The 27710-nt window shown below is 40.3% G+C and overlaps 1 protein-coding gene across 2 annotated transcripts in view; it reads left to right on the top strand.

The window, feature by feature from the left end:
• The window catches only part of lrp1bb (low density lipoprotein receptor-related protein 1Bb), a 1021613-nt gene that overhangs the window by 683216 nt on the left and 310687 nt on the right, over window positions 1-27710 (top strand). For both annotated transcript variants that reach the window (XM_072912020.1, XM_061926507.1), the window contains 5 exons: window positions 2168-2308; window positions 7865-7990; window positions 10149-10280; window positions 18244-18378; window positions 24640-24769. In XM_072912020.1, the coding sequence (XP_072768121.1) occupies window positions 2168-2308; window positions 7865-7990; window positions 10149-10280; window positions 18244-18378; window positions 24640-24769 (664 nt within the window). The remainder of the gene's footprint in view (window positions 1-2167; window positions 2309-7864; window positions 7991-10148; window positions 10281-18243; window positions 18379-24639; window positions 24770-27710) is intronic.

The raw sequence follows: 27710 nt of genomic DNA, 5'->3' as shown, positions 1-27710 counted from the left end.
TGATGCTTTGAGTGAAGCGTTCGAAATTAGGTTTGTTGCTATCCAGGTGGAACGAACCATTTTGTCATATTTGATAGGGGGTGCATGTAGTCTTAGAAATTGGTAATTTGATTCAAGTGATCTTATTATGAACCTTTGCGCAGTGCAGTTCTACAGCACTTTAAACGACAATATTTGCATTAAATCCACTTTGATTGTGCAGATAAAGCTAATGTTGTGAGTCGAGTGTGTGTGTGTGTGTATTTCAAACTAGTTGTTTACCATTTAATAAGATGGAACATTGTTCAACAACAGCTGTGTTCTTAACCGTCCTATCATGACCAATTTGTTGGTGATGTTTGAAGTAGTTAAGGTTCATTCAGTGCAGCTTGATGTGTAAACAAGGCGAGTTTGATTCCTATTAGGAAGAGAATGTCCCTCACACAGCAGGAGACAAGCAGGCATAGAATAACTGAGCAGAGTGAAATCAATGTGTCATTATGTCGCAGATTGCCGCAGGATAAAATCAATTTATTTTGCCTTTACTGCACGGGCGTGATGGCTGGAAAAACGGTATTAATGTTTTTTGCAGGAGGTTGATGCACTATACGGACGTCCTATGGCTCTGTAATAATTGGATTGGCTCGAGGCGTAGGTGAGGGCCTCGCTGTAGAAGGTAGGCCATTCATCAGCCTCGACTTTGCGGCACTCAAACAGGCAGTTGATGTGGAAATTGAATATGATGTGCCGCGAGCGAAAAATCACAACGAGCTAGGGGGCCCGACGGCATTAAATTAACATAGGGGGCAGAGCTAACAGAGGCGTGCATGACTTCCAGGGGTCAAGTGTTGTGTAAACTTCTTGTCAACAGACACTTGCACTCAAGACACGTTTATTTCTTGTAAAAGATTACACTGGACCACAAAGCTCTTGATTTAAATTGGAAGCGTCCCTTTATGCATGAAATAGTAAAGACCAAAATTATGCCTGACTTTGAAAAGATACACTATATTGCCTTCAGTCAAATGTGAATTTGAAGTGCCATCCCATTCCTAACCCATAGGGTTCAATATGATGTCGGTCCACCTTTTGCAGCTATTACTGCTTCAACTCTTCTGGGAAGGCTGTCCACAAGGTTGCGGAGTGTCTTTATAGGAATTTTCCACCATTCTTCCAAAAGCGCTTTGGTGAGGTCACACACTGATGTTGGTGGAGAAGGCCTGGCTCTCAGTCTCCTATCTAATTAATCCCAAAGGTGTTCTATCGGGTTGAGGTCAGGACTCTGTGCAGGCCAGTCAAGTTCATCCACATCTGACTCTGTCATCCATGTTTTTATGGACCTTGCTTTGTACACTGGTGCACAGTCATGTTGGAAGAGGAAGGGGCCCGCTCCAAACTGTTCCCACAAGGTTGGGAACATGGGATTGTTCAAAATGTTTTGGTATCCTGGAGCATTCAAAGTTCCTTTCACTGGAACTAAGGGGCCAAGCCCAACTCCTGAAAAACAACCCTGCACTATAATTCCTACTCCACCAAACTCTTCCATTTTCTTATAATAAAGCCAACAGTTGACTTTGGAATATTTAGGAGCGAGGATATTTCACGGATGGATTTGTTGCACAGGTGGCATCCTATGACAGTTCCACACTGGAAATCACTGAGCTCATTCTTTCACAAATGTTTGTATAAACAGTCTCCATGTCTAAGTGCTTGATTTTATACACCTGTGCCAAGTGATTAGGACACCCGATTCTGATCATTTGGATGGGTGGCCAAATACTTTTGGCAATACGGTGTATATTTCTAAACATGTTTGATTTTGTTTGCTAAAAATGTTAACAAAAAGTGGATGAATGGATGGACCAACCAATTATGCTCTTTACTAACCAAACGTACTTACCAAGGTTGACACAATGTTGTCTGGGACAGTTTTATAGTTAACAAAATAAATAAACAATAAGCCAAATAAAAACTCACATGTCCTGTCTTCTCTGGGTATTTTTTAAGGTGGAATTGACATATTAATATTTCTTTCCTCACACAGAACTCTGAATGGTTCAAATATGCCCTCTGTTGATGGGATAAAAGTGTCTGACAGCTGCAAAATAGAAATATCAAAACAACACAATATTGACATTTTCGTGGACTCGTATTATGTTTTGTAATGACCCAATGATTTTGGTTACAGGCGGTAAACTGTGGTGGGCAGATGACGAATCTGCACAGCTGGGAACTGTCAACAAGAGGGATGGACGGAACTTTGTGATTCTGAGAAACAAGACTGGCGGGGTGGTTCACATGAAGGTGTACGATCAGGATGGTCAGAAAGGTGAGCTCTGATATGAGTTGCGTTTACATAAAGAGATGCAATTCAGTTCAAATCACCACAATACTGTTTGGAACATGTCGGAGGCAGATATTTACATATATCCGAATTTAAGTGTTACTTCTTTTATTTCATAATCATATTACAAAACAGCTAGTGTTTTTCTTCCAATTGTGGTCTTTTGGTTGTCTGCAAAAACTGTGTGCTTAACCTTGAGTGAGGAATGTAAGAAAGAGAGATAATGGGCATGTGTTTTGGCTGGAGGGACATGACTGCCAGGGTGGGAGGAAGAGAGACTTAAGAGGGGAGAGGGTTTTTCGGGGGGGGGCAGACCATCTTGGCGGCGCGATTGAATGTTCTATGCTGGACTGGTCTCAATGTATATGCAAAGCTTTGCAAATATAATAGAAAATACCTATTCTGTCTCATGTACATATCAGAATAGTAATAGCTGCATCAGGTATGTCAATATTATCAGATTAAACCAACGTGACAGAGTAACCTGCCAATGAATTTAAAAAAATAATAAAGCTCCACATACACAAATAACTATGACGGACATCTGGAATCTGTGGTTTCTCATTGACATCTCGCTGTTTGGAACATATAAACCTTTTTTTCCCCTCACGCGGAAACCATGACTTTCTGTAGACCAGAGCTATTCAACTGGAGGCCTAACCTATTGTTACTATAACAATCTACAAGGTTAATATAGTTGGCTTCTCTTTCTTCCCCTCCATGTATCTGCTTTCTTTTGTATTTCAAGTTATCATTACATATACGTATTGTTGCATTTGAAACAATTGTACTGTTGATAATAGAGGTAAAGTATTGTTATGATTCATTATCAATAGTGCTATTTCTATTGGTATTTGTATTGCTCCATTTGTAGTATAATAATGTTCATTGTCATTTATGTACTATTAATATTCATTTCACTAACTTTTACCATCATATTTGTACATATCCTATTTGCTGATGCTGTTCTGTTGTTGTTGTTGTTGTTGTTGTCTCTGTGTCTTATCCCCCTTTTGTCCCCGCAATTTCCCCCTCTGTCTTCCTTTTTTTTCTCTTTCTACCCCCTCCTGCTCCGGCCCGGCTGCACCAAATAATAATATAAATCCATTTAAAGGGGAACATTATCACAATTTCAGAAGGGTTGAAACCATTAAAAATCAGTTCCCAGTGGCTTATTTTATTTTTCGAAGTATTTTTCAAAATTCTACCCATCACGCAATATCCCTAAAAAAAAGCTTCAAAGTGCCTGATTTTAACCATTGTTATATACACCCGTCCATTTTCCTGTGACGTCACATAGTGATGCCAACACAAACAAACATGGCGCATAGAACAGCAAGCTATAGCGACATTAGCTCGGATTCAGACTCGGATTTCAGCGGCTTAAGCGATTCAACAGATTCCGCATGTATTGAAACGGATGGTTGTAGTGTGGAGGCAGGTAGCGAAAACGAAATTGAAGAAGAAACTGAAGCTATTGAGCCATATCGGTTTGAACCGTATGCAAGCGAAACCGACGAAAACGACACGACAGCCAGCGACACGGGAGAAAGCGAGGACGAATTCGGCGATCGCCTTCTAACCAACAATTGGTATGTGTTTGTTTGGCATTAAAGGAAACTAACAACTATGAACTAGGTTTACAGCATATGAAATACATTTGGCAACAACATGCACTTTGAGAGTGCAGACAGCCCAATTTTCATCAATTAATATATTCTGTAAACATACCCTCATCCGCTGTCTTTTCCTGAAAGCTAATCTGTCCAGCTTTGGAGTTGATGTCAGCAGGCCAGGGAAGCTAGGGTCGATATTCTTCTCTTGATCATCTTCGGTGGCATAAGGGACGGTGTGAGCCAAGACATCCAGGGGGTTTAGCTCGCTCGTCTGCGGGAACAAACTGCCGCCATTGCTTGCCGTGCTACCGAGGGCCTTTGTCCCTGAATTGCTCACACACTCCAGCAGATTCAATGGGGGTCTGGCGGCAGATTTATTTGACTTTATCGTTGGAAATGCATCTGCTTTGAGTGTCGCAGGATATCCACACATTCTTGCCATCTCTGTCGTAGCGTAGCTTTCATCGGTAAAGTGTGCGGAACAAACGTCCAATTTCTTGCCACATTCGCATCTTTGGGCCACTGGTGCAACTTTAATCCATCCCTGTTCGTGTTGTTACACCCTCCGACAACACACCGACGAGGCATGATGTCTCCAAGGTACTGAAAACAGTAGAAAAAACGGAGAATAACAGAGCTGATTTGACTCAGTGTTTGTAATGTGTTTGAGAAAATGGCGGATTGCTTCCCGATGTGTCCCGACGTGAGAGCGAATAATAGAAAGGCGTTTAATTCGCCAAAATTCACCCATTTAGAGTTCGGAAATCGGTTAAAAAAATATATGGCCTTTTTTCTGCAACATCAAGGTATATATTGACGCTTACATAAGTCTGGTGATAATGTTCCCCTTTAATGAAGTCAAATACAAATAAGGCAACAAGAGAAGTATACCACGCTTCTCTTTGGTAAAGTACATTTTTTACAGCCGATAACAACTGGAGGCCCGGGGGCCAAATTCGTCCCTGGGAATGACACCATACCAGCCCCCAAATTCAGTTTATTATTTGGGAGGCAAACAATTTGCACCAAATTCCTAAAAACTTGCCAGAAAACAAAGAACACTGCGGTCCAGACTTGTGATTTCCATAACTGAGGCGTTCCTTAAGGCACCCCTTTAAGTCTTTCAAGTCTCCTTTTTTGGCAATTACCAATATTTTTCTAATGTGATTTATGTAACTAAGGTGTTGCTGTAGTTTGTTTACTTCAATTTCTTTAGTTATACTAGTGGTGTTCCTCAACCTTCACTTTTAGGTCCTCTCTTTTTATTATTTGGTCTATTCCATATCACCCCCATTTTATCACCGTGCATTGCATGGTGGGGCCCCTCAGTACATCCCTGACTTGCTATGCCCCTACTCTACAGGGCACAGCCTACGGTCTTCAGGCCAGGGTCTTCTAAAGATCCCCAAAACTCGTTTTAAAACCCATGGAGACCTGGCATTCCAGGCTATAGCTCCCAGACTAAGGAACAATTTGCACCAGTCCCTCTGTGATCTTGACTGTGTGAAACTTTTAAGAAACATTTGAAAACTTATCTTTTTAGTAAAACTTTTAGTTAATGCACCTTATAACTATCAATTTGAATCCACTTTGTATAATTTTTATGATGTCGCCCCTGTTGTTTTACCGTATTTTTCGGACTATAATTCGCAGTTTTTTTTCATAGTTTGGCCGGGGGTGCGACTTATACTCGGGAGCGACTTATGTGTGAAATTATTCACACATTACCGTAAAATATCAAATAATATTATTTAGCTCATTCACGTAAGAGACTAGACGTATAAGATTTCATCGGATTTAGCGATTAGGAGTGACAGATTATTTGGTAAACGTCAGTGACGTGCGGTGAGGTTCATGGCTGGTGAGGCACTGACTTCATCACAGTCAGATTTACAAACATATGAACCCTAAAGAGTATCTTATTCACCATTTGATTGGCAGCAGTTAACGGGTTATGTTTAAAAGCTCATACCAGCATTCTTCCCTGCTTGGCACTCAGCATCAAAGGTTGGAATTAGGGGTTAAATCACCAAAAATGATTCCTGGGCGTGGCGCCGCTGCTGCTCATTGCTCTCCTCACCTCCCAGGGAGTGATCAAGGGGATGGGTCAAATGCAAAGGACAAATTTCACCACACTTAGTGTGTGTGACAATCATTGGTACTTTAACTTAACTTTAACTTTACACATACAAACTGTAGCACACAAAAAAGCACATTTAATAAAAAAAAACGATTTTATGGTCTTACCTTTACTTATAAATGAAGTCCATGCGCCACTCCTTCTGAACAAAAGCATCGATAACTTGTTTATAGAAGTCTTCCTTATCTTTTTTCAGTTTTAAAAGTCTCTCTGTCTCGATGGAGATCGTCCTTTAATTATTACCTCCTGCTTCGATTGAAAGTCCAGTTTAGAAAACTGTTTTATTTTAGATATGCAATCCTCCATGTTAAAAGTCCAGGCGAGAGGAAAAAATAAACGATCGCTAACTGTTGCTGCTTGTTGTCACTTCTTCTGCAGCCGAGTAGTCGCAAAAATGATCCCTGGGATCACTAGCGCCCTCTACCACCATGAGGCGGGATTACTGCGAGCCTCACTCAGTGCGTCTTTGCAGCAGTTTTATGATTGCTCAGCACAAGAAATACGTTACACACATACAGTTGTTGACAAAATACACTGTACATTAAATACCTCAGCTAACTAAACTATGGAAATGTATAATATAATTCATACAGCAATACGGTCTCACTGCACAGCAGGCCAGCAGTTAGCAGAGTCATTGCGCAATTCATGGTGAGGCTCAACTGGCTGCTGATCACCGCAAGTCTCTTCTCAGTATTTGAACGGCAAATGTGAAAATTCAGCGATTTTGAATAAAAATAATCTAAAACCGGTGAAGTTAAATGGAAATTACCTTTATAGTATAATCACTGGATACATAAAACAATTTAATTATTTTTTTTTCTTTTTACATTTTTTTTCTTTCCATGATGGCACGTGAGGCCCCGCCTCACCTGCCTCCCCTGACTGCACGTCACTGGCAAACGTATAGCATGTTCTATATGTTATAGTTATTTGAATGACTCTTACCATAATATGTTACGTTAACATACCAGGCACGTTCTCAGTTGGTTATTTATGCCTCATATAACGTACACTTATTCAGCCTGTTGTTCACTATTCTTTATTTATTTTAAATTGCCTTTCAAATGTCTATTCTTGGTGTTGGGTTTTAGCAAATACATTTCCCCCCAAAAATGCGACTTATACTCCAGTGCGACTTATATATGTTGTTTTCCTTCTGTATTATGCATTTTTGGCCTGTGCGACTTATACTCCGAAAAATACGGTAATTGAATTGTTGTTTTACTTCACCTATGTTTTGTACAGCGCTTTGTGATTGTATCTGAGAAAAGCGCTTTATAATTAAAGTGTACTTACTTACTTACTATTCAACTGGAGGCCAACGATTTCATTTTAAAAAACTTTTGAGAGAATGCCATCTTTGCATCAGATTCTTAAAACATTCATGTGCCATCATAAAGATGATCTTTGCAGAGTCCCTCAAAACAGCAAAGCATTCCTGTAATTGACAAAATAAATAGACCAAAATCAAATGTGTAGGCTGGTTCTCCAGAATATAGAAAAAAAAAATGATAGTGAGCGGAGAAGTCTGGCTCCTCAGTCCTTAGCTTTTTGGAAATGTGGCCCCCAAAACAATTTAGTTGAATATCCCTACTGTTGACCAATCAACAAACAGTCATACTTCGTAGTTTTAACCCTCAAGGTATTGATAGTAATGATAACAATGATGTATTGTACTGAATAGCATTGCCCTAATGTAAACTGGGCTTTTCTCATATCAATTATGCACTTACCACTTTACCAGAATTAAATATTATTGTTTGATGTTTGGTTACCTTTCAGGAAGAAACCTCTGCCACGTAAATAACGGTGGATGTTCGCAGCTCTGTTTTCCGACTTCTGAGAGCACCCGGAGCTGCTCTTGCACTGTTGGATACAACCTGAGAAGCGATCGCGTGTCGTGTGAAGGTAAGTTTTCCAATTTGAATGAATGCTGTTTTGCTATGAAGTGTTTTTTTTCTAGAACAGTAACAAACATATTATTTGTTGCCATTTGTTATCAAAATATTTATTGCTCAATAAATAATGTTGTCTGTTCCACATAATCAGTGCCATTTGTGTGTTGTACCCTATAAATAAGATCAATCTCTTTTTTTTACCTCTAAATCTGAATACAGGCATATTGAATTACTCAATATACCAGTAAATGTATTTCATTTGATGTTCAAACTGATAAACTTTTTTTTTTTTTGCAAATAATCATTAACTTTAGAATTTGATGCCAACAACACGTGACAAAGAAGTTGGGAAAGGTGTCAATAAATACTGATAAAGTTGAGGAATGCTCATCAAACACTTATTTGGAACATCCCACAGGTGAACAGGCTAATTGGGAACAGGTGGGTGCCATGATTGGGTATAAAAGTAGATTCCATGAAATGCTCAGTCATTCACAAACAAGGATGGGGCGAGGGTCCCCACTTTGTCAAAAAATGCGTAAGCAAATTGTTGAACAGTTTAAGAAAAACCTTTCTCAAGCAGCTATTGCAAGGAATTTAGGGATTTCACCATCTACAGTCCGTAATATCATCAAAGGGTTCAGAGAATCTGGAAAAATCACTGCACGTAAGCAGCTAAGCCCGTGACCTTCGATCCCTCAGGCTGTACTGCATCAACAAGCGACATCAGTGTGTAAAGGATATCACCACATGGGCTCAGGAACACTTCAGAAACCCACTGTCAGTAACTACAGTTGGTCGCTACATCTGTAAGTGCAAGTTAAAACTCCTATGCAAGGCGAAAACCGTTTATCAACAACACCCAAAAACGCCGTCGGCTTCGCTGGGCCTGAGCTCATCTAAGATGGACTGATACAAAGTGGAAAAGTGCTCTGTGGTCTGGCGAGTTCACATTTCAAATTGTTTTTGGAAACTGTGGACGTCGTGTCCTCCGGACCGAAGAGGAAAAGAACCGTCCGGATTGTTATAGGCGCAAAGTTGAAAAGCCAGCATCTGTGATGGTATGGGGGTGTATTAGTGCCCAAGACATGGGTAACTTACACATCTGTGAAGGCGCCATTAATGCTGAAAGGTACATACAGGTTTTGGAGCAACATATGTTGCCATCCAAGCAACGTTACCATGGACGCCCCTGCTTTTTTCAGCAAGACAATGCCAAGCCACGTGTTACATCAACGTGGCTTCATAGTAAAAGAGTGCGGGTACTAGACTGGCCTGCCTGTAGTCCAGACATGTCTCCCATTGAAAATGTGTGGCGCATTATGAAGCCTAAAATACCACAACGGAGACCCCCGGACTGTTGAACAACTTAAGCTGTACATCAAGCAAGAATGGGAAAGAATTCCACCTGAGAAGCTTAAAAAAATGTGTCTCCTCAGTTCCCAAACGTTTACTGAGTGTTGTTAAAAGGAAAGGCCATGTAACACAGTGGTGAACATGCCCTTTCCCAACTACTTTGTCACGTGTTGCAACCATGAAATTCTAAGTTAATTATTATGTGCAAAAAATAAATTAAGTTTACGAGTTTGAACATCAAATATCTTGTCTTTGTAGTGCATTCAATTGAATATGGGTTGAAAATGATTTGCAAATCATTGTATTCCGTTTATATTTACATCTAACACAATTTTCCAACTCATATGAAAACGGGGTTTTTAGATCAAACAAATAATGTATGTGACTACATTAAAAGCACGTTGTATGCACACACATCATTAAAAGTAATTTAGTGTGTCTGTGTGTGGAGTCGGACTATGGATTAGGTAAAGAAGGTAAAGTACTCATATGAACCAGTTTTAGGGTTTTGTATATCCTTTCTGAAGGATTTAAATTCTTATATTTCACGGTTGCAAGTCCAATTTTAGAAAGAGGGGATAAGCAACAAATGCTATTTTCACTGTGTCCAAAGTAGTTTAAAAATATTCAGGACACTTTGCGTAGTATAAATATGTTTTTTATTGTTAACTTCATCATGCATTTATAGCCTACGTTTAATTTCCTGAGAACGCATATGGCAGTGGTTCCGTGTAATGACCCATTTATGACATTTTTAGGTTTACTCTAATGTACATGTTCATTTATGTTGTCTTTTTTGGTGTTTATCATAGGCGTCGACTCATTTCTGATGTATTCCATCCATGAGGGTATACGAGGACTTTCACTGGACCCAAATGACAACACTGAAGCCCTCATGCCCATTGCAGGCACGCTGTTTGCTGTGGGCGTGGACTTTCATGCAGGTTGGATACTTTATTTTTCTTGCGTTGTCTGTCAGTGGTTTAAATCAATGTTTCCAATTATTACTTGAATATAAGATACTAAGATGTGACCTTTACCCAAACGCTACCATGACGTGTTTGGTTAGCCAACTTTGCTTTTAAACACAATAACAAACATAAAAGAATGCAATGCAGCATCACAAATGTGTGTTTCCACTAAAACAGAAGAACCACAATGTAAAGCATATGCATAATTATGATTTAAATCATGTTGAAAACAAACTGATGTAATTATTCTGACTAATTTTGTGAACAGCATCTGTTTTCAATGAATTTATTAAGTATAACACTTTCTACGTGTTCATTATATATATATATTTTTTTGTTGATAAAAAGCACTTTGATGACCCAAACAGACACACAAGGTTTAAAAAGCTGTGTGATTTTGCAATGCATTGTGGGACTGGGTAGATATACGTGCTGGATAACTGAGAGACTAGTCAGGATAGAGGGAAGGTTGAATGCAGCAATGTACAGAGACATCCTGGACGAGAACCAACGCTACCCATCCGACCTGATGGACCTTGAGGAATGGGCGAAACAGTCCAAAGATAGGTGTGCCAAGCTTGTGGCATCTTATTAAAAAATACTTGAGGTTGTAATTGCTGCCAAATGTGCATCCACAATGTATAGAAGAAAGGCTGTAAATACTTAAGTACATGTTATTTTTTTAATTTTATTTTTTTTGATACATTTTCAAAAAAAACCTTCTAAAAACATTATCGGGGTATTATCTGTAGAATTTGAGGACAAACATGAATTATGTCCATTTTGGAATAAGGCCATAACATAACACAATGTGGAAAAAGTCAAGCGCTGTGAATACTTTCCAAATGCACTGTATCTGTATCTATTTTCAATGAATTTCTACGTATTCATGTTCTCCTTATTAATTTGATAAAGAAGCAGTTTGATGATCCAAGCAGACGCATAAGTAAACATATACAATAAGAAGCTCTATTTCAAGGGGTGTCAAACTCATTTTAGATCGGGGGCCACATGGAGAAAAATCTACTCCGGACTGGTAAAATCACGGCACGATAACTTAGAAATAAAGACAACTTCAGATAGTTTTCTTTGTTTAAAAATAGAACAAGCACATACTGAAAATGTACAAATCATAATGTGTTTTTTTTTTTTTTTACACTTACACTGCAAAAATTCAGTGTTGAAAAACAAGGAAAAAAAATATTTTACTTGAACTAAGCAACATTGTCTGCCAAAAGAACAAGAAAATTTGGCTTGTCAAGACTTTCCGAAACAAGTAAAATTAGCTAACCTCAATGAACCCCAAAATACCTTAAAATAAGTATATTCTCACTAATAACAAGTGCACTTTTCTTGATAGAAAAAACTAATATGAGACTTTTTTTCTCTGTATGTTGAAAAATATTCTTAAATTAAGTAAATGCTAGTGCCATTATCTTGACATAATGATATGCGCTCGGCATTACATTTTCTGAAACCAGCAAACTTATACTAAGAACTAGTTTAATTTTCTTAATGGAAAGGCAACGAGGCAACCGCTTGTTACTCTCGGGGTCTCCTTGCCGCTCAGGCAAATGATATGGTCTGAAAATGCATTTTCCCATCGATAACATGACATCATCGCGCCAAGTGCGTGCTCTTTCAGTCAATTAGTGCGCAAGGAATATATATATATATACATACATACATATACATATATATATATATATATATATATATAGGTACAGCCCGGGCCCCGGCCAATTTTTTTTTAATTGTAATTTTGAAGAATTTATCTGAATGTGCATGAACTATTTCTGTTCAAAATTGTTTGAAATGTCAAATGTTTAAATACTAACTGTCAGTTTACTGTACTGTGCCAACTGTACTAAAATAAGAGTACATCTTTTCTATTGTTTCATTAAAAATAAGACAGCAAAGTCCATTTGGCTGTCATCTGTTTTAATTATGAGACACAACTGTGTCAAAGTCATGATTTTTTTTATTTCATGCTTGAAATAAGAAATAATTACTTTGAAAAAGCAGTTTTATACTTGTGAGTGTTGATGACACAGCTTTGCAACAGTTGATATTCTAGTTTCAAGCATGTTTTACTCAATATAGGTCATAACATCTCAGCAACAAACTGTAATATCTTACTGAGATAATTTAGGACCAAAACACTTAAAACAAGTAAAAGACTAACATAAAATCTGCTTAGTGTGAAGAATTATCTTATCAGACAGAAAATAAGCAAATTTCACCCTTATTTGAGATATTTAATCTTACTTAGATTTCAGTTTTTGCAGTGTACATGTTGCGGTTAATAGTATTCTATTTTTATTTGTCGTTATTTATACTTTCTGAATAAATTATGTGATTATATTCATCAGTCAACTCATTGGTGTTAATTTTTTATCTATCAAGATACAAAAAATAATATCAAAATCAAATTACAGGACGTTATTTATGTAGTTTGTTCATTTTCCTCGATTGGTGCACTAACATTACGTGTTTTTGTTTTGTTTTTGTTTTACATATGTAGCATAATCTACAAAGATACAAATAATTGGAATTGCGACATCTAGTGGACACATTTAGAACAGCAGTTTCTTTCACTCAAACATTTCCGCTCATTTTTATACTTAGCAAACTCATCCCGCGGGCCGAATGTTTGACAACCCTGCTCTATTTGATGCCTTTTTATTAAAGGGGAACATTATCACCAGACCTATGTAAGCGTCAATATATACCTCAATGTTGCAGAAAAAAGACCATATATTTTTTGAAACGATTTCCGAACTCCAAATGGGTGAATTTTGGCGAATTAAACGCCTGTCTAATATTCGCTCTCGGAGCGATGACGTCACAACGTAGCGTCACATCGGGAAGCAATCCGCCATTTTCTCAAACACCGAGTCAAATCAGCTCTGTTATTTTCCGTTTTTTCGATTGTTTTCCGTACCTTGGAGACATCATGCCTCGTCGGTGTGTTGTCAGAGGGTGTAACAACACGAACAGGGATGGATTCAAGTTGCACCAGTGGCCCAAAGATGTGAAAGTGGCAAGAAATTGGACGTTTGTTCCGCACACTTTACCGACGAAAGCTATGCTACGACAGAGATGGCAAGAATGTGTGGATATCCTGCGACACTCAAAGCAGATGCATTTCCAACGATAAAGTCAAAGAAATTTGCCGCCAGACCCCCATTGAATCTGCCGGAGTGTGTGAGCAATTCAGGGACAAAGGTCATCGGTAGCACGGCAAGCAATGGCGGCAGTTTGTTCCCGCAGATGAGCGAGCTAAACCCCCTATCGACCCTAGCTTCCCTGGCCTGCTGACATCAACTCCAGAACTGGACAGATAAGCTTTCAGGAAAAGAGCGCGGATGAGGGTATGTCTCCAGAATATATTAATTGATGAAAATTGGGCTGTCTGCACTCTCAAAGTGCATGTTGTTGCCAAATGTATTTCATATGCTGTAAACCTAGTTCATAGTTGTTAGTTTCCTTTAATGCCAAACAAACACATACCAATCGTTGGTTAGAAGGCGATCGCCAAATTCGTCCTCGCTTTCTCCCGTGTCGCTGGCTGTCGTGTCGTTTTCGTCGGTTTCGCTTGCATACGGTTCAAACTGATATGGCTCAATAGCTTCAGTTTCTTCTTCAATTTCGTTTTCGCTACCTGCCTCCACACTACAACCATCCGTTTCAATACATGCGTAATCTGTTGAATCGCTTAAGCCGCTGAAATCTGAGTCTGAATCCGAGCTAATGTCGCTATAGCTTGTTGTTCTTTCCGCCATGTTTGTTTGTGTTGGCTTCACTGTGTGACGTCACAGAAAAATGGACGGGTGTTTATAACGATGGTTAAAATCAGGCACTTTGAAGCTTTTTTTAGGGATATTGCGTGATGGGTAAAATTTTGAAAAAAACTTCGAAAAATATAATAAGCCACTGGGAACTGATTTTTAATGGTTTTAACCATTCTGAAATTGTGATAATGTTCCCCTTTAATGTCACCATATAAGACCTTGAAGTGTCCGAATCACCGAACAAAATGTGTTCCAAGTAGAGTATATTGTGCTCAAAAGGTCGAATGTGATTTCCTTTCATGCTGAAATTTTTCCTTTCGAATGTTGGTTATATTGTTTTGTTACGGTAAAACGCTGTCGTTATCGCTTGTCTTTATTCTGTCGAACCTCTGTGCTTTAAAACAAACAGGCCAACATATCGGTCTGATTAGTTACACTTGTCAAAATCTTTTGAATAATGGTCTGGGGGCTCATGCATCATTGCAGAAGGCGTAATCACATGACATTACAGGTAAGCCAGAGTATGAATAACAGCAAGCCTCTGAAACAATTCTCATACGAAGCAATTCCCAAGATATCGCATCAAGGAACTGCGACGTGTAGTGCAAAGCAATAAGCAAATAGCGTGTGCTGTGATTTCTTACATCGCAGCTCGCCTCTAAAATATAGATGGTAGAAATGATAGATGTTCTGCAAAGACAGATGCTTTAGGTTGCACACGCTCCCATGCACAGTATGTAAATGATTACTAGAGCTATACAAAGGATATTACAAATGAACTGAACACTGAAGCACACATAATGTGGCTATTTATTGCTTTCCGTCTATACTGTGTGTTGGTCCAATAAAAAAGAAGACATGTATATCATCGCAAGGACTGAATAAGGTAAATTGCCTGCAGATAAAATACACTGCAAAGGAAGTAATACTGGAAAGGGGAGAATTTAAATTGGTAATAACTTTTACTTTACCATCATCATTGTTTAGAATTGTAATTTTTTTTTTTTTTTACTTTGACATGACAATGGTGTTGATTGTTGCACGCCGTGACAAATATTACTGTATTGTGTCATATACTATATAGTAAATTAGAGTTTTCCACTATAAACAACTGCTTATTATAGAACATAACAAATACCTTAGAACCATACTTGCCAACCCTCCCGGATTTTCCGGGAGACTCCCGAAATTCAGCGCCTCTCCCGAAAACCTCCCGGGACAAATTTTCTCCCGAAAATCTACTGAAATTCAGGCGGAGCTTGAGGCCACGCCCCCTCCAGCTCCATGCGGACCTGACTCCGCTTTCCCACGATATAAACAGTGTGCCTGCCCAATCACATTATAACTGTAGAATGATCGAGGGCGAGTTCTTGGTTTCTTATGTGGGTTTATTGTTAGGCAGTTTCATTAACGTCCTCCCAGCGCGGTAACAACATACAAACGTAAAGCAGTTTGTCTGCCGTAAACAGCAATGTTGTGACACTCTTAAACAGGACAATACTGCCATCTATAACATCAATAACATATACGGCTTTTAGAGAGTGCAGTGCACAACTGCGCACACAACAAGGAGACGAAGCAGAAGAACGAGGAAGATACAACCATGGCGACTCCGACGACGAGTAAGATGAAGAAATACGCTTTGTTGCACCTTTCCTGCCTGAGTCCGGCGACTAGTTGCAAATCTTGCTTTATTGATTGCTTGCACACAGCCAATCCAACACAAAACAAACTAGTCCCGCCCGGACTCACGCTACCGCTCCCTCTCTTCTCTCGCCCACACACTCACTGACGTCACTCACCTCACATGCTCACCTATTAAAGGGCCACACTTACACATACGCTACTCTCAAAACAGCTTGTAAGTTCCAAGCCGCAGCTGTGATTGGACCTGGATAGCCTCCAGGAAGAAGTAGTGGACTACCAAGTGCTTGGCACTGAAGATCTTCCTCAGGAAGCAAAGATTGACCGGTTTTGGGCCATGCTAGGGAGAGGTGGAAGATTCCAGACTCTAGTGCATTTGATGAAAGCACTTTTGTGCGTGCCACACATCAATGCATCATCAGAGAGGGTGTTCAGCATGGTTAGAAAAATAGTGACAGAGAATAGAACAAGGATGGACAATTCAACCCTTAACTCAACAATGAGTAGATGAGTGTTATGTGTGTGTATATGTGTAAATAAATGAACACTGAAATTCAAGTATTTCTTTTATATATATATATATATATATATATATATATATATAGCTAGAATTCACTGAAAGTCAAGTATTTCTTATATATATATATATATATATATATATATATATATGAAATACTTGAATTGGTGAATTCTAGCTGTAAATATATTCCTCCCTCTTAACCACGCCCCTAACCACGCCCCGCCCCAACCACGCCCCCCGTCCCACCCCCGACCACGCCCACCCCTCTCCCCACCTCCCGAAATCGGAGGTCTCAAGGTTGGCAAGTATGCTTAGAACAGGGCTCTCAAACTTGATTTAAATGGATTGTCATAATATCTGACAACTACCCGCCAAACGTGTGTGGGCCACAATTACACTAAACTATTAATTAAATAGAGGGCAACAAAATATGGGCCGTGAGTTTGACACCCTGCCTTGAAGGGGTCATATAATTATTTTCTTTCTACATTTAAAACAAATCATTGTGGTCTACTTATCATCTTATGGTGTTTTTGCTTAAAATTTTGCACATATTTTTTTCCCAGACCATTTTCAGGTTGCTTTATGATCATCTCGTCAGGATGCACCTTTTTGTGGGGTGGTCTTATTTACGTGCCTCCACTTTGACTGCGTCTTCTCCTTGTCAGCTAGGTTGTTTTTAGCGCTTACATATCAAGTTTAATGACAGATTAAGTTCAAACTATACATTACCTTGTTTTAGAAATGGCAACAGCGAAGGATGCATGTGCAGAAGATAGAATGAGGGAAGTAACCAGACTACAATGGCAGACTCGCACAAAGCTTTTCGGGTAAAATTTTACCATATATGGAGATAATCTGTTGAATCGCTTAAGCCGCTGAAATCCGAGTCTGAATCCGAGCTAATGTCGCTATAGCTTGCTGTTCTTTCCGCCATGTTTGTTTGTGTTGGCTTCACTATGTGACGTCACAGGAAAATGGACGGGTGTTTATAACGATGGTTAAAATCAGGCACTTTGAAGCTTTTTTTAGGGATATTGCGTGATGGGTAAATTTTTTTTAAAAACTTCGAAAAATATAATAAGCCACTGGGAACTGATTTTTAATGGTTTTAACCATTCTGAAATTGTGATAATGTTCCCCTTTAAATCAGCTTGGTACAGACGAGGGCGTCATCTGTTTTACACCCGCCTTCAAGCTAGTAACCTCTTGTCATGGAAATGCAAAATCCCTGCATCCTGGGCTGGCACACAGTCGAACAGAGATGAGCCAAGCCAGCATATTTACATGAAAAGCGGCTTCAGACGTTCTATAAATTCCTTCTTTTCCAGCCGGCGTTGTAGAGCTCTGAATATGAGTGAAATAGTGGGAAAAAAAGAAGGAAAAAAAAAAAAGCCTAAAGCAACTTGTCAACTGTTCCTCCTTGTAATAGCAGAAGCAAATATAGGAGTGTTCTAAGAGCAAACATGCAGGAGTTGATAGCGCATGTGTATTATTTACATGTCATCAGAGATGCACGTCTGGTAGAACAAACCACATGAAAGCAGTGAGACGTGTTAACAGGGGGCGGAGGTAACAGGAACAAGAAAGGAAAAAAAAAAAAAAAAAACACACACAGGTGTCACTAGCTTCTTTAACAATCTCGCAAACAAGTACAGGAATTTAATGAGATGCACTTTTATGTTCCACTTGAAAAACAATGCTTTGTTAGTGGTGTAATATGATTGGCAAATGACACAACATCATGTTTTTTGCCTCACTGTATTTAAAAACTTCTAGCTGAAAAGGCTGTGGATGAATTGTGTTGGTATTCCCAGCGTCGTACTTCATAGTCCTTTACAGCGTTTGGTGGAATGGGCCTCGTTGTAATAAAATGTGTTTTCTTAGGCCGAATTGTTTGAGGACACAATTTAGTTTCTGGCAATCACATCCATCGTCCCACATTGATGTCTCATTACCTTTTTTTTTTTTTCCCCAGGAAATGACACTGTTTACTGGACAGACATGGGTCTGAACAGAATTTCCAGGGCCAAGCGCGATCAGACGTGGAGGGAGGACATCATCACTTCTGGCATTAGCAGGGTCGAAGGCATTGCTGTTGACTGGATGGCTGGTCAGTGTTATTAATCGAGAATGCCGTAATTAAATTTAAATACACCATTTGCATACACGGGCTTCACGGTGGCAGAGGGGTTAGTGCATCTGCCTCACAATACGAAGGTCTTGAGCAGGCCCGGCCCTAACCAATCTGGCGCCCTAGGCAAGATTTTAGGTGGCGCCCCCCCACATCGGCAGTGAAGTGTATATACTCACAAGAAACCGAATAGCTTTGTCTTTGACCCTTTTTTTTTACTTACACCTATACCTAATATATAAAGGGGTGGAAAAGTGACTATACCTGCAGGGCAAACATTAGCTAACCAGAAGGCAATAACAATGTAAACAAAAACACCTGCTTAAAAGATCTAATACAAATGTCCCTGAGGAATGTAAGGTGGGAGTACTGTAATTACCTAACGTTACATTATTATTTTCCATAACAATTTAGCCCCCTCCACAATATTAACCCGACGTTAAAACAGAACTAGCTATTTATTGATTAGCAATTGCCGAATCATGTAACATTAGCTTAATGCTAAAAAGCCAGGTTACTATCACATTCTGTAACAGACAAATAATTTCATGTAGGCTAACGTTACCTACCTGCTACCTCTGTCTTTTCTCGTTTCTCCTCCTCTTCTTTTCTCTTTTTTCTTCCCTGGGCACCTGACAGTTTTGGCCGTTTTGACATCTTGTGTTGATTTTTTGATGTGGTGACGTCCAAAAAGAGTCATGATACGGGAAAGGAGGGGGCGCACCGTGCGGGGGGAGGGGGGAGCGTATTGTTGTAACAGATAATATTTCTATTAAATAGGCTTTAATTTGCATTTTAATTAACGTGGGGTTATTTTTTGTATTCAGAAATAATAGTACCAACTTTTTTTTTTCTTTTTTTTCTCCAACATTTGTGGCACTGGCGTGGCGCCCCCTGATGGACGGCACCCTTAGCATTTGCCTATACGGCCTATGCCACGGGCCGGCCCTGGTCCTGAGTAGTCTTGGGTTCAATCCCGGGCTCGGGATCTTTCTGTGTGGAGTTTGCATGTTCTCCCCGTGACTGCGTGGGTTCCCTCCGGGTACTCCGGCTTCCTCCCACCTCCAAAGACATGCACCTGGGGATAAGTTGATTGGCAACACTAAATTGGCCCTAGAGTGTGAATGTGAGTGTGAATGTTGTCTGTCTATCTGTGTTGGCCCTGCGATGAGGTGGCGACTTGTCCAGGGTGTACCCCGCCTTCCGCCCGATTGTAGCTGAGATAGGCTCCAGCGCCCCCCGCGACCCCAATGGGAATAAGCGGTAGAAAATGGATGGATGGATTTGCATACACTACTTTTAGAACCTGTCTACATTAAGCCGGACAGCTCATTAAACGAATAAGTATTTAGCCTAAACCATTGGCGTTGTTAGGCCTATTTTAGGGGGGCTCAAACCCCCCTAAAATATTCTTAAGCCCCCCTAAATAATTTGGTGTTATATATATATATATATATTTATTTTTTTATTTATTTTTATTTTTTTTATTTTTTACAAATACATGCCGATATATTCATTATAAAGAGGCCCGAATATGAGTTTAAATAAATAATCATATAAACTGTCATTATTCACTCAGTTTCCCCTCACTTTATAGCGTAAATCACCAAAAATGATTCCCGGGCGCGGCACCGCTGCTGCCCACTGCTCCCCTCACCTCCCAAGGGGTGATCAAAGGGATGGGTCAAATGCAGAGGACAAATTTCACCACACCTAGTGTGTGTGTGTGACAATCATTGGTACTTTAAGGTAGAGAACCCCTTTAGTGTGTCGGTATCCAATCCATTCCACTTGTTCATATAGAAAATGCCCACATCACTCAAAAACCAGTCCGCATTTTCTCTGCGACCTTACTTGCGGTCCTTGGACTTGTTCATATAGAAAACGCCCGCATCACTCTTGTAGAATCTATATAAAGTAATATACATTAGCCTAATGTTAAAATATTGAAAACAACATAATTAAATAGATTTGTTTTATTGTATTGTCACATTAATAGCTGTTGTATTATTATAGGATGGCTTGTTAAACATTTCATAGGATTTTCAGAGGGAGGAAAAACCAAGACATTTAATATAAAATGTAAAATGAATAAATACATAAAAAGAAAAAGAGAAAAAATGGTTAAAAGCCATCGTCCCGGGGAGCATTTCATTTCGTCCCGTGCATTTTTTAAATAATAATAACAATGAATAATTTCTAAGTCTTTGTTAGCCGTTTGTCAAGTTTTGTGCTTGTGTGCTACGTTCGCTGTCCTGGGGGCTAAGCCCCCCCTGTCCTTAAAAGCTAGTGACGCCCCTGTCCTAAGCCCCGTTTCGGCCACACTAAATCATCGTTTAAGGTTCCCGTCTTTGTGTCATGATCCGTGGCCCGGATCATGTTTTTGTTATGTTCTGTTATTTTTGGACTCCCTTAGTTCCGGTTTTGAGCACCTCTGGGTTTGTTTTGGTTTCTATGGGGATTAATTTGGTTCACATGCCTCTGGTTAGTGGTCGACACACTCACCTGCAGTCGACTACTAATCAGAGAGCTATTTATTCACCTTTCTCGCCACGCTCAGTCTGGCTTCTTTGTTTGCTTCATGCAACAAGTTAGTTAGTAGTTCTTGACTCCTAGTTTATGCTTCCTGTGCTAAGAGGTAGCCTTGGCTTCCCGCGTTTTCCTTCTGCTTGTTTTGTGTTTTTGGTACGTGTTTAATTTTGAAGATTAAATCATGTTCCTACCTGTAAGTCCTGTCCAGAGTCGTCCGTTTGCATCCCGGGGGAACGAACCGCGCAGTAAGCTTTGGATATTTTTTTTACACGGGTAAGTGCGCCGTCTATTTCTTGAGTCTTAGCTTCGTATGGACTCATTGATCGTTTACAAACTGAGTTCGGAGAGGAAGTGACGTCAGAAAGCACACGCCACAGCCAGCTTCATAATAAAGCGGTTTCGTAACTCGGAGCTACTGGAAATATGGAGGCGAATCATTCAGACATGCCCGTGTTTCTTCTTCCGTCTGTACAGACGCTTGCGGAAATCACATATGAATACCTTAAGAGAAAGCGATTGCAGCTATTTCGGATACAATCTTGGATGTGATAAAAAAAAAAGACAGCGTGTGTTTTGTATAACCTGGTCGTCGAGGGAAGACTACGGAAAACGGCGAATGCTTTTGGACTGGCAAAGCAGACTGTATCAGTTATTGTCCGCCATGTATGTCGCGGACTCAACGTCTAGGTCCAGAGTATATAAGGTCACAATGGACAATGAAGGTGAAGGCAAAAGAGTGAGGAGTGTCCTGACCAGATATCTACATCCCTAGATTGATTGATGTACAAACCCCGTTTCCATATGAGTTGGGAAATTGTGTTAGATGTAAATATAAACGGAATACAATGATTTGCAAATCATTTTCAACCCAGTTGAATATGTTACAAAGACAACATATTTGATGTTCAAACTCATAAACATTTTTTTTTTTTTGCAAATAATCATTATCTTTAGAATTTGATGCCAGCAACACGTGACAAAGAAGTTGGGAAAGGTGGCAATAAATACTGATAAAGTTGAGGAATGCACATCAAACACTTATTTGGAACATCCCACAGGTGAACAGGCTAATTGGGAACAGGTGGGCGCCATGATTGGGTATAAAAGTAGATTCCATGAAATGCTCAGTCATTCACAAACAAGGATGGGGCGAGGGTCACCACTTTGTCAACAAATGCGTGAGCAAATTGTTGAACAGTTCAAGAAAAACCTTTCTCAACCAGCTATTGCAAGGAATTTAGGGATTTCACCATCTACGGTCCGTAATATCATCAAAGGGTTCAGAGAATCTGGAGAAATCACTGCACGTAAGCAATTAAGCCTGTGACCTTCGATCCCTCAGGCTGTACTGCATCAACAAGCAACATCAGGGTGTAAAGGATATCACCACATGGGCTCAGGAACACTTCAGAAACCCACTGTCAGTAACTACAGTTGGTCGCTACATCTGTAAGTGCAAGTTAAAACTCTCCTATGCAAGGCAAAAACCGTTAATCAACAACACCCAGAAACGCCGTCGGCTTCGCTGGGCCTGAGCTCATCTAAGATGGACTGATACAAAGTGGAAAAGTGTTCTGTGGTCTGACGAGTCCACATTTCAAATTGTTTTTGGAAACTGTGGACGTCTAACCATCCGGATTATTATAGGCGCAAAGTTGAAAAGCCAGCATCTGTGATGGTATGGATGGTGTATTAGTGCCCAAGACATGGGAAACGTACACATCTGTGAAGGCACCATTAATGCTGAAAGGTACATACAGGTTTTGGAGCAACATATGTTGCCATCCAAGCAATGTGACCATGGACACCCCTGCTTATTTCAGCAAGACAATGCCAAGCCACGTGTTACAACAGCGTGGATTCATAGTAAAAGAGTGCGGGTACTAGACTGGCCTGCCTGTAGTCCAGACCTGTCTCCCATTGAAAATGGGTGGCGCATTATGAAGCCTAAAATACCACAATGGAGACCCCCGGACTGTTGAACAACTTAAGCTGTACATCAAGCAAGAATGGGAAAGAATTCCACCTGAGAAGCTTAAAAAATATGTCTCCTCAGTTCCCAAACGTTTACTGAGTGTTGTTAAAAGGAAAGGCCATGTAACACAGTGGTGAACATGCCCTTTCCCAACTACTTTGGCACGTGTTGCAGCCATGAAATTCTAAGTTAATCATTATTTGCAAAAAAAAAAAAAAAGTTTGAGTTTGAACATCAAATATGTTGTCTTTGTAGTGCATTCAATTGAAAATGGTTTGAAAATGATTTGCAAATTATTGTATTCCGTTTATATTTACATCTAACACTATTTTCCAACTCATATGGAAACGGGGTTTGTAAAATGTTCTTTATCACATTGTTTACTTTCACATGTCCATTAAAGTGTGGCGCATATTTGTAACAGTGTCGGGGGCAGCAGCAGAAGCAGGGAAGCCCAGACTTTCCTCTCCCCAGCCACTTCGTCCAGCTCTTCTCGGGGGATCCTGAGGCGTTCCCAGGCCAGCCGGGAGACATAGTCTACCCAACGTGTCCTGGGTCTTCCCCGTGGCCTCCTACCGGTCGGACGTGCCCGAAACACCTCCCTAGGGAGGCGTTCGGGTGGCATCCTGACCAGATGCCCGAACCACCTCATCTGGCTCCTCTCGATGTGGAGGAGCAGCGGCTTTACTTTGAGCTCCCCCCGGATGACAGAGCTTCTCACCCTATCTCTAAGAGAGAGCCCCGCCACCCGGCGGAGGAAACTCATTTCGGCCGCTTGTACCCGTTATCTTGTCCTTTCGGTCATAACCCAAAGCTCATGACCATAGGTGAGGATGGGAACGTAGATCGACCGGTAAATTAATAAATGATAAATGATAAATGGGTTGTACTTGTATAGCGCTTTTCTACCTTCAAGGTACTCAAAGCGCTTTGACACTACTTCCACATTTACCCATTCACACACACATTCACACACTGATGGAGGGAGCTGCCATGCAAGGCGCTAACCAGCACCCATCAGGAGCAAGGGTGAAGTGTCTTGCTCAGGACACAACGGACATGACGAGGTTGGTACTAGGTGGGGATTGAACCAGGGACCCTCGGGTCGCGCACGGCCATTATTCCACTGCGCCACGCCGTCCCTTTGCCTTCCGGCTCAGCTCCTTCTTCACCACAACGGATCGATACAGCGTCCGCATTACTGAAGACGCCACACGATCTCACGATCTACTCTTCCCTCACTCGTGAACAAGACTCCGAGGTACTTGAACTCCTCCACTTGGGGCAAGATCTCCTCCCCAACCCGGAGATGGCACTCCACCCTTTTCCGGGCGAGAACCATGGACTCGGACTTGGAGGTGCTGATTCTTATTTATGACAGTCCAAATATGTTGAAACACACACGAAGGACGTAGGAGTCTCTGTCCATCGTCAGTCATTGCCTCCTTTCCCCCCAGGCATTTGTGCGTAACTGTGCCAGTTTGCACGCACATTTCAAATGTGCTAAATACAGATGCAAAACAGCAGCCACAGAACAACTTCCGATAATCAACATATATTCTGCCTATACTAGGATTTCCCTTTCTATTTTGCTCATTTAAGAGACACAATCCTCTGCGCATGAGCCTAGTAGATAAGCTCTGCATGCGTTATTAAATTTGCACATGTTTTATTACACGCAAACCTTTAGTACACACTGACCACTGATTTTTTTTTTTTTTTTTTTTTTTCAGAGAACCTTTACTGGACAGACCATGGTTTTAATCTTATAGAAATATCTCGTCTGAATGGTACTTACCGCTCGGTGGTCATATCTGAAGGACTTGATCAGCCCAGAGGTGTTGCTGTGCATCCACAAAAAGGGTACGTATTCATTTTGGTGCTTGTGTTTGTGCCAGCTTATCTCGATGGTATGGGAGCAAATCACTGCTGCCGACAATAACAGTGGTGCAATGGTATATTGTATCGTTGTTATGGTAACCATGGTGTCCTGAATCTGTATTGTTTTTTATTGTATTATAATTTACTTTTTTGATTGTTCTCTTCGAGAAATCAATGTACACTCTGATATACTTTACTATGCATCCCTGGTGGGCAATTCAAACTGTACATCACCCATGTGCCAATTTGTACCATATGTCCCCCTACAAATGACAATGCTCCAGAAGCAAACCAGCATCGCTATAGCAACCAGCACCAATTGTAGTGTTCACACACAGCATGGTGCAAAGGTTAGGGGCATTTACTTTTATTTTTTTTCAAAACAGATACATTACAATGACTCAGTCAGTTTATACGGATCACTTTTGTAATTGTGCACTTGACAAGAAAACAAGATCTTCACATGAGCCAAGTATCTCCTTTTTAAAGGGTCAAATTAGTTGTTTTTTAACGGTCCATCGTTTCATTGCCATTCAACATGTACTTAACAGTGCTATTTGAGCACTAGCCTTTGTGTTTGACTGCTTTGTAGAACTATGTACATGGTACTGACACAGTATACAGTAGTAAATAAAATGTTTACTTACCTACTTACAATAAATGATAATACTATCTTATTCTAAAAGTGACTGCAGCAACCATTGTTGTTACAGCATATATTTTCAAAGGACAATACCATAGAAATTGAATTTGGTTATACTTTAGAGTAGTCAGTGTACAGCTTGTATAACAGTAACAATTTACTATCAGCTGGAAATGACAACTTTAAATGTGGCCGTTATTGTCTAATTAGTTGGAAACACAAATTAACAACGAGACAATTGTCTTTACTGCAGTCAAGCATGGGTGTGGATTGTGTGTGTCACACACAATATTGACATATTGGACATTCAGCTATTTGGAAAATAATGCGTGTGCAGTTATTTCCCGAAGGACAGTAAATATATATACTGTTCCAAGCTGCATACTGAGTACTCTGTGGCATATGTGCTGTTTTTATTGTGCCTTTAAAGTTATGATAAACTGTTGCTGTGTCATGTCTGTGTGATCATGTTTTGTTTTAGTCATGTTCGGTTTTGTTTTTGGACTCTTTGTGCACTTTTGTTTGTTTTGTCACCATAGCAACGCATTAGTTTTCACCTGTCATGTCACGCATCTGTTTCATTTGCACTCACACACCTGTTGTTAATCATGTCTGTGTTATTTAAAGGGGAACATTATCACAATTTCAGAATGGTTAAAACCATTAAAAATCAGTGGCTTATTATATTTTTCGAAGTTTTTTTCAAAATTTTACCCATCACGCAATATCCCTAAAAAAAGCTTCAAAGTGCCTGATTTTAACCACCCGTCCGTTTTCCTGTGACGTCACATAGTGAAGCCAACACAAACAAACATGGCGGAAAGAACAGCAAGCTATAGCGACATTAGCTCGGATTCAGACTCGGATTTCAGCGGCTTAAGCGATTCAACAGATTACGCATGTATTGAAACGGATGGTTGTAGTGTGGAGGCAGGTAGCGAAAATGAAATTGAAGAAGAAATTGAAGCCATATTGGTTTGAACCGTATGCAAGCGAAACCGACGAAAACCACACGACAGCCAGCGACACGGGAGAAAGCGAGGACAAATTTGGCGATCGCCTTCTAACCATCGATTGGTATGTGTTTGTTTTGCATTAAAGGAAACTAACAACTATGAACTAGGTTTACAGCATATGAAATACATTTGGCAACAACATGCACTTTGAGAGTGCAGACAGCCCAATTTTCATCAATTAATATATTTTGTAGACATACCCTCATCCGCGCTCTTTTCCTGAAAGCTGATCTGTCCAGTTTTGGAGTTGATGTCAGCAGGCCAGGGAAGCTAGGGTTGATAGGGGGTTTAGCTCGCTCGTCTGCGGGAACAAACTGCCGCCATTGCTTGCCGTGCTACCGATGTCCTTTGTCCCTGAATTGCTCACACACTCCGGCAGATTCAATGGGGGTCTGGCGGCATATTTTTTTTACTTTATCGTTGGAAATGCATCTGCTTTGAGTGTCGCAGGATATCCACACATTCTTGCCATCTCTGTCGTAGCATAGCTTTCGTCGGTAAAGTGTGCGGAACAAACGTCCAATTTCTTGCCACTTTTGCATCTTTGGGCCACTGGTGCAACTTGAATCCGTCCCTGTTCATGTTGTTACACCCTCCGACAACACACCAACGAGGCATGATGTCTCCAAGGTACGGAAAACAGTCGAAAAAACGGAAAATAACAGAGCTGATTTGACTCTGTGTTTGAGAAAATGGCGGATTGCTTCCCGAGAGCGAATATTAGAAAGGTGTTTAATTCGTCAAAATTCACCTATTTAGAGTTCGGAAATCGGTTAAAAAAATATATGGTCTTTTTTCTGCAACATCAAGGTATATATTGACGCTTACATAGGTCTGGTGATAATGTTCCCCTTTAAGCTTTTCATTTTCTGTTGGTTGGCCTGGCGACATCACATTCATGCTCTGCACTCTTGACACGCTGCTTACTCTGTCCAGGTCATAGTTCATGCTGCTCTTTTCTTGCCACTTAAGTTTTTTTGTTTATTCAAGCCACTGTTTTGTACCTCCGCTGTGAGCGCCTTTTGTTTGTTCCTTTTTTTTCCATAGTTCTGCCTTTGTGCTAGTTTTGTTTTATTAGCCAAGTTTGTTCCCCGCCTTGTGCGTGCCTTTTGTTTATACTTTTTATAATCTATTATTAAATCATGTATTTACCTTCACGCCATGTCCGGTCCAAAACCTTTGCACCATGGGAAAATAAACCACGCCATAGTCCTCGTCTTGACATGCTGAAACATGAATTGCAATTCATCCCAATTGTAAATCA

This window comes from Nerophis lumbriciformis, linkage group LG31, assembly GCF_033978685.3.
Source record: "Nerophis lumbriciformis linkage group LG31, RoL_Nlum_v2.1, whole genome shotgun sequence".
Classification (NCBI taxonomy): Eukaryota; Metazoa; Chordata; class Actinopteri; order Syngnathiformes; family Syngnathidae; genus Nerophis; species Nerophis lumbriciformis.
The sequence above is the reverse complement of the archived record's forward strand: the minus strand, read 5'-3'. Positions and strand labels throughout refer to the sequence as shown.